The 13,512-nt window shown below is 43.7% G+C and overlaps 1 protein-coding gene across 2 annotated transcripts in view; it reads right to left on the bottom strand.

Moving 5' to 3' along the window:
- ARHGEF9 (Cdc42 guanine nucleotide exchange factor 9) overlaps nt 1–13,512 on the bottom strand; it is a 197,952-nt gene that overhangs the window by 30,075 nt on the left and 154,365 nt on the right. For both annotated transcript variants that reach the window (XM_075260245.1, XM_075260246.1), the window contains one exon: nt 1,259–1,438. In XM_075260245.1, the coding sequence (XP_075116346.1) occupies nt 1,259–1,438 (180 nt within the window). The remainder of the gene's footprint in view (nt 1–1,258; nt 1,439–13,512) is intronic.

Raw genomic sequence — 13,512 nt, 5'->3', positions numbered from 1 at the left:
GAAAGCAGTAAATAGGGGTAAACAGGTCATCATGTATGTATACTGCTATCTGTATTGTAGCCTATGGGAGTAGTAAAAGAAACTCACATACTGAAAGAGCGACATCAGTTATGAATGGTCTTTTCTGGCACCTCTCAGATGTTTATTGCTTATACCGAACTTTCGATATGCCAGAACTATTTCCAATGGTAATACCCTTTTTAGTATTATTGCAGCTCTTTGAACTGTCTCCATCTGGCAATAAGGCGTCCAGACCGGAATAGACCAGAAATGACTACTATCAGGGGACTAGAGGTGGGACTGGCCCAGGACAGGTAGTAATGGCCCCAGAGCCCAAGGAATATACATCTCCTGTCAACTGCTGACCATAACATATTGGGAGAAATGTATCAATGGTGTCATAAGAATGAAGAATTGGTGAAAATGGTGCAAAAGTTGTTACAAACATTCCATTCCCTAATCAAGATTGTAACCAAATAAATAAAGTGTCGTATAAGGAGAAAGAATAAGCAGTCCGGGGGTCTCTGAGCATCTGACTATTTAGGGGAAGAGGGGGGCACATATTTTAAGCAGCTGTCCTTTACCTATCATTCTCTGTATAAATCCACAGGACTTTCTCGAGATCTTGTTCTAACAGGAAGAAACAGTCTAAAGACCTAAGAAAACACAATCTCCTTCACTTGTAATGTAACCGGCTCAGTCTCAGGGAATGGGATCTTATTCTCATACACTCGCTTCTGGCATCTTACAGTAATAGATTGACTAAGCTGTGATGGATTGGACATAGAATTCCTATGGAGACTGAAGCCCTTACACGCCAATCCCAGATCTCGGAGACCTTTCGTTTTTGCATGTCTAGACTTCCATCTTATTAAATGGCATCCATTAGATTTACCCTTGTTATCGCTATTTATAAGGATATGATGCTTTTCGGATCGGTGGCACTTGCATCAAGTGTGTTCGGACACCTCAGGGGGAGGTTGAGGAACGACTTCTCCGAACGTAAGGAATAAAAACTACGTTGAAATTCTAGCAAATGCAACGGTGACTATAAATTAAAACAGTAAGTTAAGATTGAAACAATGTAACGGCAGCGTTCCGGCTCTTTATGACGCCTCTTGCTTTACAACACACAAGAACCTTAATACATTTTTATGACCGAGTTTGCAAAAGAGAATCTCTCGTAAGCGTTCCGTGCAGCTCGACTATAAATTGTGGCCTAACAAGACCTAACGCTTCACAGCCCATCGAAACCTACGTGTTCTAGAAAACATGGTCCTATTTCACTGAGATGTGGCTCCTCATTATTGTACTGCTTCTCAAGGTCTCTGACAAAGCCCATCTGGAACCGATAGATGTCCTCAATGTTCCCGAAGATGACCTTCAGCTGCTCATCAGTGAACATGTCTCTCCGCTTCCTGCACTGCTTTAAATAACCCTGCCAAGGAAACAAAAACACGCAACGGGGTTAGAAAGAAGCGCAACGCATAAAATAAGGAAGATTGCAAGGAACATCAATTACATCGTGTAACTTATAGCTCATAAATGTGGATGTCATTACCTAAATTACATTGGTCAGGCCCATTACATTAAGCTTTCCCAGATTAAAGGGGCATCACATGAGAACAGAAAGTTCCCGCATTCATGGTCCGATCCACTGGCAACCGATCAAGACAATAGAATATCACCACTAAGGTGCTAGAGAAAATCTTTACAATTCTGCAAAATTTTGAAATATTTATATTTGCAAATTGCAAATCAGACGCCTTTTTTTTTATTTCAACAAGAATACGCATCTCCATGGTAGCAGACCAGACGGAGACCCTGCGCGTTTCGATCCAGCAGACACATCTCCTTTTAGCTGTTCCCCATTACTTACCTACCAAATATATGTCAGTAAGAAGCGGGCGCAAAAATAATGGGGTGGTGGACTGCAGAGGACGACTTGTGCAGGATCAAGGATTGGTGAGTGGGTTCCAATAGCCATTGGAATAAGCCAATAGGTAGTGGCTGATTGTCCTTATGTGGGGGGCAGTAAAAGGGGGCAATATACTGTGTGCATGCCAGTAAAGAAGACTATGACGGGGGAAGTAAAAGTAACATTATACTGGGAGGAGATCAGTAAAGGGGACATATGGAGGGAATATCCTTTATAGGGCTGATCAAAGGGCATTACATTGAGTAGGGATTACAAAGGGAGGATTATACTCAGTGGGGTCATTTTATTGTGTGGGACATTATACTACATGAGGAACGACCAGAGACGGGAAGAAGGCGTCTTCCCATCACTGGTTGTTCCTCTACTGCAGGGGCAGGGAACGTACGGCTCTCCAGCTGTTGCAAAACTACAACTCCCAGCATGCATACTTGCTCTGCTGTTCTTGGAACTCCCATGGAAGTGAATGGAACATGCTGGGAGTTGTAGTTTTACAGCAGCTGGAGAGTCGAAGGTTCCCTACCCCTGCTCTACTGTATTGCCATCACGTGAAACTATGGCAGGAGGCAACTTCACAGTCAAAATACTTTCCAAATTTTTCGGATGAGTATTTTGCAAAAAATGCAGTTTGGACCCAGGCTTAGCTTGGATTCCTATACTGTCCCATTCATCTGATCTCCATGCACTTGCCAACAAAACAACCCCATTCAGATAAATGGAACTGATTCATCTCAATGAGGTCACCCTTGCACGAGAGCAGACAAGCCATGGCTATAAGAATGAGACCGCCATCTATAATATGAGACATCCAGCACTTGGAAACCTGAAATAAATAGCTTTAGTCTCACTGTCACAAGAAATGAGGTTGAATTTCTGAACGTCCTGAAGGTATCTGCTGTCGGCCTTTGTGCGGCTTCGACCTCTGCAAGGTTTTATAATGATGTTGGCTGCCACATAACGCATTCACATGGCAGATGTGGAGAAGCCGCTCACGTGAGATCCCAGGGGTTAAAAATATAGGTACAAGCCTGGGATAATATACAGCTTTCCAGAGACTTAACTTATACCCTCCTCAGGCCATCACAAGCCCTAGAAACCAATGTTATTATGTTACTGCTAAATGGCAGAGAGATCTTAGATCCATTAGACTCATTACAAAGAGAAGAGTATACGGCAGCGGGTAGCAAGTCGTGTAATATATACCATGTCCTCAGACCTGATAGACGCGCATTGCTAAACCATACCGAGAGCCATCCTACGTACAGCTGTCTGCCATGATTGTATATTATATAGAGTCTCACCTAAGGCAGGTATCTGTCCGAAACGTGATTCGCCTTTCAAACGTTGTCGCTGTAAACTCATTCACGCCAAATGACAGACCTCATCCATCAATGAGCGCCCAATCCCCAGATCCCCGTAGTGATCAATCATCGATTTGTTTCTTAGCTTATAGGTTTGTTGTCCGGAATGAAATCTTCTCAGGTGTTGTATGGCCAAGTTAATTCTTTAAAGGATACATTGTTACATGTAGCAAAACGCTGCGGAAAAAAGCGCAACGGAAATGCATTTCCGATTATCAAACGCGCCAGGGTTTCTAGAACACGCAGAATTTGTGCAACGTGTGGATGGGATCAGCCAGAATCCCATCCACTTTGCAGGTTCTGTAAAATGCATCGTTTTCGCAACGTGGAGTTTTAACCTTAAAGCATTGCAAATAAAAATCTGGATTAAATGGTATTTATAATACAAAAAGAAGAGACGCTGAGCGCCAATAGGGTGTATAGGGTTGAGCGATCGGGATTGGGGATCGGCGATCGAGCAAATTTCATGGTCGCGATCGGGATCAGCTGGAAAATGATCGGATTTTAAAAATTGATCCTGAAATCTCAAGATCGGCTCAACCCTAATGGTGTAGTATTACAAACTGAACGGTGCAGTAAGATAAGCTGATGAGCGGCACAACACCAAAAAAGCATAAAGATGGTGGCCGCAGCTTTTCCCCTTACGCTAACTGAAGTTGCGCAAATGTCAAATGCAAGGAGTCCTTCAAGGTTCTGGACCGATCGGGTAAGGGGGAATAGGGTAGAGTGTGCAGGAGCCAAATGGTTCGCAAAGAGTCTTCAACAACTTTATTGAGTACTAACCACAACGCGTTTCAGGCTGGGCCCTTTTTCAAGTGCTTGTAGCCTAACCTATATGACACCAATATGTTGCCCAATAGGTTGCTCATCAGCAACATATTGGTAATAGGTTAGGCTACAAGCCAGTTGTAATTGCAGTTGAGAAAGGGCCCAGCCGAAACGCGTCGTGCTTGGTACTCAAAAAAGTTGTTGCAGACTCTTTGCAAACCATTTGGCTTGTGCACGCTCTACCCTATTCCTCCAGAACCTTGAAGGACTCCTAGCATTTAAATCTTGGGCAAAAATACCCACTTTTTTGGCTATTGCTTCCCTGGGAGAAGCCAAAAATTTCTTCAAATTCTGGGCCACTTGAAGTGTTGGCACACGGTGCATCGCGATCGCGCCGTAACTACTGTGCAGAGTCTAGGTAAAGCGTTATTACATCCACATTGTGCACATTATTTCCTTTATAGGTGATTTTCTAAATGGGTCAGCATAAATTGAAAATAATTTATAGGAGTGCGAGCTTGGAAAAATGCAAATAAAATAGAAAAGATTCATGTATATGATTTGCTATTATTTTGCTCCTGGCAGATTTCCCTTCAGCAACATCATATTAAATCTGAGGGCGAGGCATGAGAGAACTGTATCCAACGCCTCGAACATAAGAGAAGGAATACAATTACTCACATCATTAAATAAAATGAGCCATTATTTACATCATGCCCAAGGAAACAATTCAACGATAATATAGCGAGACAACATTGCCATGTACTGAGCCGTATCCCAGGGCTTGCAATGGCTTCACCCACTCAGTATTAGAAATACAATGTCGCGCGGTAATGATATGCCAACGAAAATAATAAATAAATGGAGCCGCTACCCCCGGTCGTGTTCGCAGACAAAGGGCCTCATATACGCACCGGTAACAACAAAACGTGGGCAGTTACCATAGGTACCATTCAGATCATCGCTGTCATTTTGGACTAGCTTTGGAACGTAGAAGCCTAGAATCTGATTGGTTGTCTAGAGGCCGCGACTTTCAAGGGACCCTTTATATACCAACACCACCCTATTACATATCTTGATGCAACCGGTAGTCAATGGATTCATAACTAGGGTTGAGGGATCGTGTTTGGAAAAAATCGGATTCCGATTGGCGATCGAGAAAATTTCACGATCGCGATCTTTTTAGGTGGGATCGAGATCGGTAGTATTTCCCACAATGCTTTGCTTAGCCTTCACACTGAGTATATAGTGTATACTCAGTGTGAAGGCTCCGCTGTGGTTCCATAGGAATGAATGGAAGCAGCCAGCACACAGCCTTAACCCGCTGCGCGCCGGCTGCCTCCATTCATTCTAATGGGAGACTAAAGTAACATCTCTAGTAACTACTTACCTCCAGAGATGGCTGCTCCGGTGCCCGGTGTTCTCTTTCTTCTTCACCTCGCTGCCGCTCCACGCTGCTCTTCTCGCCTCACTGCCCCGCCTCCCAGGTTAGTGTTTAAAGAGCTAGGAAGGCGGGGCTTGTGGCTTAGGAGAGTGTGGGCGGGTACAGGGCGGGTACACGTGACGTCTCCCCTCCCAGTACCCGCCCACACTCTCCTAACTTGGGAGGCAGCGGGCAGCGAGGCGAGAAGAGCTGCGTGGAGTGGCAGTGAGGCAAAGAAGAACACCGGGCACCAGAGCAGCCATCTATGGAGGTAAGTGGACACCAGGGGGGACTAAGTAGCCAGAGGATTAAAAGAAAATCACTACACATTGTGGATTCTAACAACTAAAGCGTTCACTTGTTAGATTCCATGCTGTATAGTGAATAGGATTGCTTTTAAAATCCGATCTCCGATTAATAAAAAAATCCCATTGACTTGCATTGGGATCGGAATTGGGATCGAGATCGGGTTCGAATGAAAAATGATTGTAAATCAGATTTCAAAATCGATCCTGAAAAGTCAAGATCGGCTCAACCCTATTCGTAACAGAATGACAGACCTTGCTAATAGGGATAAGTTAAAGGGGTTCTCCAGGCAAAATTGGGCAACCCCTTTAATGTTTAAATCAGCTGGGGCAGTGAAAAAGAAATAAAATAAAAATTCATACTCACCTGTCCCTGATGCTCCGGCGTGTTCCAGTCCTCTGCTCAACGGGTCACTTCCTGAGTACCGCTGAAACTACTGGAAGAGACTTGTGATGTCATAGGTAGTGACATCACATGCCCTTCATGGATTGGCCTCAGCAGTCACAAGACCACTTGAGTGGAACTCCAGAAGAGACCAGTTGAGCGGAAGCACCGGAACACACCGGGACATCGGAGTATCGGGGACAGGTGAGTATGAAATTTTTTCACTACCCTCAGCTGATATAAAAGTTAAAGGGATTGTCCATTTTTGTCTAGACAAAACGGATGATGTCATTGCCCGGTTCTACACTTTACTGTAAAGTGTCCTCCTGGTGTGAAGAGCGATCCGGGAGAGCCGCCCCATGAAGGAAGTAAATGAAGCCAATAACAATCTACATTAATAAAAAAATTCCATGTACAAGTTACAGTAAACTCTTTTAAACAAACTAAATGAATTGAAAAAGTTGAATGAAGAGAAAACGAAAGGCTTATTCGTTGGGAGATTATTCGCAGGTCATGCCCGTGCCCCTTTAAAGACTGCCGGGTACAGCAGTCCAAAACGGCTCTCGAATCCCTCCCTTACCGGCAATAAGATACAGTATCAGATGTGATTTAATCAAAGATAAACGTTATTAGCACATAATGATCCCGCAATCCATTAACAGCAAATTAAAAAAAAAATCTAATTTAAATAAATACAGAACAAAAATTCAGAGATAATTAAATCCAATCGCAAAATTGGAAATATAACAAAATGAAATAGAATAACGAAAAAATGGTGCAAAAACAAAATGCAGTCACAATATTGCACTAGCGGGGAACCAAATCAAACCGTATGAACAAAACATTGCGCCAAGTATAAGAGAAGGAGATAAAATAGTAAATCAACAGAATGCAAATGAGTGCGGGAGAAGAAGGAAAGTGGAAGAATCTCAGGCCAACAACATGTTAGGTATTGTCAGGTGAGGTGTCAATCCGAATTTAGGTGATGGATGGGCCATCAACCTTCTCACTTTTATGGGACCTTATGTCTGCAACAACTATGAGTGATTTTGGGCAGACCTCATAGCTACGATCCAATCTATAAGGCACAGGCCAGGTTTAACTTTTTGTAACCTGCAGCCAGGGCATTGCAGTGATTTTTATTTCTTATTATAAGAGACACTGCAGGGAATCTCAAATAGTGCGATTTTTTTTCCCTGCCTTGTTTCAATTAGGCATTAAAGGCACTCCAACCACCATCTATCCTGAATTTGCCATCAAGGGCAATCCAACCACCATCTTTCCTGCATTTGCCACCAAGGGCACTCCAACCACCATCTTTCCTGCATTTGCCACCAAGGGCACTCCAACCACCATCTTTCCTGCATTTGCCATCAAGAGTACTCCAACCACCATCTTTCCTGCATTAGACATCAAGGACACTCCAACCACCATCTATCCTGCATTAGACATCAAGGACACTCCAACCACCATCTATCCTGCATTAGACATCAAGGGCACTCTAACCACCATCTATCCTGCATTAGACATCAAGGACACTCCAACCACCATCTATCCTGCATTTGCCATCAAGGGCACTCCAACCACCATCGTTCCTGCATTTGCCATCAAGGGTGTTCCAACCACCATCAGGCTCAGGGAGGCTTACTACAAGGAAGTTCCCTAGGAAATAATAATACCACCAACTTCCTCACGGTAAGTCCTCTTTTTCACTACTTGGATGGTTAGTTGCGGTGACTATAGCCACTGTGAGCCATCTTTGTCTGGTTACCTCCCCCAACCTACCTTCCTCCATTGGTTTGCTTCCATGTCTGACTGTACTAGAGGGAGAGATGCCTGCAAAGCAATATGAGGCCACCACCTGAGGTCATGTGATCCTTCTTTGCCTTCTTCTAATCTGTAAAATGGGAGTTGCCATTCCAAAGGTTCTCTATTCACCAAAATCCAAATCTTTTGGGACATTCATAATGAATTTGATTATCTTTTTTACAGACCTCTTATGGCTTCTGTGACCTCCACCTTAGAGACCAATACACATTTTGTCCCTTGCTGAACGATCTGGTGCCAAAAGCTCCCCTACAGCCATGGCTTACAATATGGTTTCTAGTTTAAGTAGATTTATACATTGTTTCCTTGTTGACATAATATTTGCAGATTAGAATGAAATGAAAAGGGAAAAAATAACAAAGTAAATAATAATGAAGTTCTGGCACAGCAGACACTTTATAGCAATAATCTAGCCCTAAAAACAAAAAAGCTTCCTATAAATGATACATTGTATCTGATCCCGCTGAGCCGCGACATTGTATAAGTGATCTTGTATTTCTCTCCATGATGGGTTTTGCTGAAACTTTTCATGAACACGTCACGGCTTAGGTGCTGCTGTCTTGTATGTTTTTTGTTCTTATACATTACTGTCATAACAAAAGCTTTTATTTTCCTTTCTATAAAAGAACAGGCTTACGAAAAATGTTACAACGGGCGCTGTGATGTGACAATAGCACCAGGCATGGAAGTCCTACTGATTTAGCACACTTTGATGATTTCCAATGTGCGCTAAGAAGTAATTGGCTACAATAACAGCTTGTACAACCCTTTGTCATTGCTCGCTGGCTTTCCTCAATTCTCACGGGCCCGGGCTGGCATCTTGTTTCCTGTTACATTTTTTATTTTAGCTTTGACGCCTACATCAGCAAATACTCTGAAAATGTAAATGGCTGCCTGGACAGAAGTCAGGGAGGGAGGCCTTTAAGGATAGTTGTACAATAAGGGTTGGAAACGCTGCGGCGTTTTACAGTATCTGCAAAGCGGATGGAATTCATGCAACTTCAATGCTCACTTTGCATTTCAAACTGCAGCATGGACACCCTGCGATTTCCAAAACTGGCGAATTCCAAAAACTTTTTATGCAATTGCTAATATTTTATTAAATTGACTCCAATTTGGAGCTTGACTAGGATAAAGTGCACTGATGTTCCTTGCCTGTAACTGGCCCGGGACAAGACAATTTCTATCATTTTCATTGATTTGTATTTCTGCGAGCCCCTGTATTGGTGCAATGTGCATCGATTCCACGTGTTGGCCTTTTCCATTCATAAGTAAGGTCCCATGTTCTTCATTCTGTTTGCCGGCGTGACATGAATTGTTAGTGACATTGTCATCGGTCAGCGCAGGAAGGTTCTGCTCGTTGCATCGCTGCACACCAAGCCTTATTATAACACTGACCCATGACAAGTCGCAACTCTCTATGCCAAAAGCACTGATGCCTTTGACAGACAGCGACTGTGACTCCTGTCAACCACAGCATTTAACTCAGTTTAGCCACAACTTGGGGACATGACTACCCTGCTTGTCTGTCCTGCTCTGATGTATTGCGTCCCGGCACCTCCAATGCTTTCCTAGGAGCTCGAGCTTCAGCGCAGACAAACAGCTTTGCAAGAGTTACAGGCTGGGGGAAAGAACTCCACACACATAATACGTACGTCAGAGCCCAGAAAACATTCCCTTGTCTACGCACAATCTCGTACGCACTACACACGGCCTCTTATTTTAGCCATTCAATGCACAACTCCGTCACCCTCATCCTGCGCCTTTGTGTCTCCACTTTGTGACAGCTCAAAGCTCTGCCTTCAATGGGGTTACCTCCGAGTCTTACCATCCGTCTGTCTGTAATACATCACAACGCTTTTATCAACGTATGATGTAGATACAACGGCGAATTAATGAGAATGAAATACGGTATTAATGGATGTCTAGAGACACAAAGAACAAATGAATGAAATGCAATTTGCCTGCCTTGGAGATTGATCTGATGGAAAGACATTTTTGACGCAAACCTTAATGTGATGATTTTATAACACGGGAAATATTTTACACTTCATCACTCATCATTATGGCACGTCTTCATAGTGCGGCGCTGGCAGCTACCCAAATAGGCAAACCCCGGCAGCTTTAAAGAGGACCTGACACCAGGCCTATCTGCTGTCACCCTGAGCGCCTATCCAGCTGAAAGGTTCAGCTATTCCAAAGATATAAGCCCTTTCACTGCTGATTATGATATAATAGCCAAGTGGGTGGTAACATTGTGGTTTCTCTGGGGCTCTATGTCATGCAGTGTTACCGCCCACTTGACTAACAGACCCAAATTGGCATCGGCATCCCGTCACTAGTAAGAAAAATGGCAGCGGAAAAGAGAAATTCCTCCATCAGAACAATATGGATTTTTATTGAAGTTTACAAAACAACAGTGACCAATAATACTGTAATAATAAGTCTTCTCTCCTGTTTCCAAGTCATAAAGACATCGCAAAGACACCAAAACCTACAAAGCCGAGTAACCTTATTATGCTGTATGCCTAGAATTTACGAGTATAACATATTTGGACAATATAGTAACAATGTTACAAGGGTGGTCCATGTAAGTAAGACACATAGAGAAGGTGGATACATCTGAACCAGACACTGAACACTGTCTGTTGGCGAGCCAAATCCATCTTTTGCAGCAGACATGACGAGACGGATTACAGGAAGTGGACAGATTTCTGGCTGTTCCTATGTATTAGACAGAACATATTAAAACGTTTTCACACCACAGCATTGACTGCGCCCTGCAGAATTCATATGGTCTGGATAAAACCATCAGAAGAGGCCGCCATTCCCTGTATAATTACATCATAGTGACCTAGGATGACGTGAGACCCAGCCTGACTGTCCTGTACCGTGATCATAGGACAATAGACCTGCAGATCGGCTTAAACTCACAACTTGACAGATCACTAAGATGCAGAGAGTTGCATTCGGTCGAGCTGTTCAGCCCAGGAAATGGCGGCCTCATACAGGCTGTAATACCTGGACCTTCTGAATTTTCCCTGGGCTATATTTTACAAGATTGCATGCAACAGGGTGGAAACACGGTGGTTCAGTGGTTAGCACTGCAGCCTTGCAGCGCTGGAGTCCTGGGTTCAAATCCTGCCAGGAACAACATCTGCAAGGAGTTTGTATGTTCTCCCTGTGTTTGCATGGATTTCCTCCTATTCTACAAAGACCTACTGATAGGAAAAAAAAAAAAACATTGTGATCCCTATATGGGGCAAAAGATTGCATGCAACAGAATTATCCATGATCCAAATCAAACAGTATTGCTAAAAACCATCTAGGTGCACTCTGGCCTGAAACCCTATTATTTCTTGAGATTGCTGATGCCGCTCACTAACACCTAATATAATGCATGTAATATAAATGTAATATACTCTCGCAGCCTTTCCTTCTCCCCATACCATAGGAAGGTTTATTCCTTTGGCAATCTGCATACAAATTAAGCTGTTTAGCATGCAAATCAACCCGGGTAGTTTGTTAAACAGCCTAACCAAAATGCTGCACTCCAGCGCCCGCGTCCCATAAGAAACACACTGTTGCTCAGTACACAATTTAGATGCTGCATTATCATCAGTCGCTTTCCAAAGCTTCCTGCAAGGAGGGAGGGGAAGATTCCTCTACGGCAGGGGTAGGGAACCTTCGGCTCTCCAGCTGCTGTGAAACTACAACTCCCAGCATGCTCCATTCACTTCCATGGGAGTTCCAAGAAGAGCAGAGCCAGTATGCATGCTGGGAGTTGTAGTTTTGCAACAGCTGGAGAGCCGAACGTTCCCTACCCCTGCTCTACGGGGTTTATAATACAGGGGCTCAATGGTTATCCCTGTTACATTGCAGTGTCAGGGTCCTGGGCTCAATATCTGCATGGAGATCGGGTGTGAGATCCTTCCACAATCCCAAAAAATAGAGATAGGGAATTCAGTTCCGTCATGTCAATATCTGGTATATAGCTGCACAATGCATATACTGTAATACACTAATAATCTACACTACCCATATACTTCATTCATAGCTAGGGACCATTAGGTAAATTGCTCCATAATGCTGTAGACAAATCTAATTAATAATACAGACGTATTAATTAATTAACAAGGCAATAATGGCCTAATTTTACCATCAGGAATGAACGGCAGGTTTCTGCACTGAACACCCGGATCACCTTATTGCACGAGGATCCCGGCGAGATGCTCAGTAATGTACATCCATTGTAGACGAGAGCGCATGGAGGGGACTCGGGGAAATTTACTTAGCCCATATAAAACAAGGTTAGACATATTATGTGCCGCGCTCTCCTCCAAGCATTCTGACAAGCAGATGTTACAGACCTGTTTGCTCACTAATACATGAAATGGGCCTGCGGAAAGCGACAGCCTGTCCACATCCAGTGCTAAGTACCATTCTATGTATTCTCTGGGGAACGCTGCAAACTTCTATGATGCTAAGTGCTAAGTTTACTGAGCGAGGGGATGGGAGACCACGACTTGTCACTGTGCTGCTGCAACGGGCTAGGCAATGTATGAAGCGGGCATCTACGCCGTGCATATCTCTTAGGCCGCCTTATGGCTGATTTTATCAATACCAAAATGAGAATTCTCTACTAATGGTCCATTGATGGATTTTTTCATTGTTACATGTTGCAGAGTAGGATTAATACAAGGGCTACTTTTCCAGTATCCTTTAGGACGCGGCCAGTTATATAGTTACATAGTGGATGAGGCTGGATAAAGACATTAGTCCATCAAGTCCAACCTATAACCCTACAATCCCTACAGTGCTGATCCAGGGGACGGCAAAAAACCCCATGAGGCTCCTGCCAATTGCCCTATTTCAGGGGAAAAAATTCCTTCCCGACTCCAAATCTGGCAGTCGGTATAAAAACCCTGGATCAACGTGTCCTTAAAATCTACAGATGTGAACTTGAAAATCAGAGCAATTCTGTCTTCCCATTTTGGGGGTCATTTTTTTGGTTTGACATAGCCTAAGGGCATCTAACAATATGGTCAAACAGTGCTGAGGTGCTGTAATGAACCCTGGCAAGTCTGTCCATCTTAGATACAGACGTCCATCGCATCACAGGAATTCCCAACAATGCAATCAAACCATCAAAGCGAGGTCCCCCTCCCCCCCATCCACTCCCTCGAAATGCCGCAATCAACATTGATCACGGTATTCAAAGAGTTAAAAGTAAGCAATCAGCTGTTCCTCTGATCTCAGCTTCCAGAGCATGGATGCAGCTGTGTTTTGTAGCCTTTGCCCTGCTCCTGATCGCGCAAGCATATTTGCAGCGCCTGTTTGATCAGCGTGATGCGAACGCTTGTCATAATGTGCCAACTGCTTGTGTGCTCCCTGGAGGGGGTTATATGGTTAGTGCACGATGCATTTTTACCTAAAAATATTGCTTTTAGGGGATAGAAGGGACAAAAGTGAGGGACAAGAGCATCGTACCACACCACGAAATAAGC

Source organism: Leptodactylus fuscus, chromosome 11 (assembly GCF_031893055.1).
Source record: "Leptodactylus fuscus isolate aLepFus1 chromosome 11, aLepFus1.hap2, whole genome shotgun sequence".
NCBI classification, from domain to species: domain Eukaryota; kingdom Metazoa; phylum Chordata; class Amphibia; order Anura; family Leptodactylidae; genus Leptodactylus; species Leptodactylus fuscus.
This window is presented reverse-complemented; position numbering and strand designations above follow the sequence as displayed.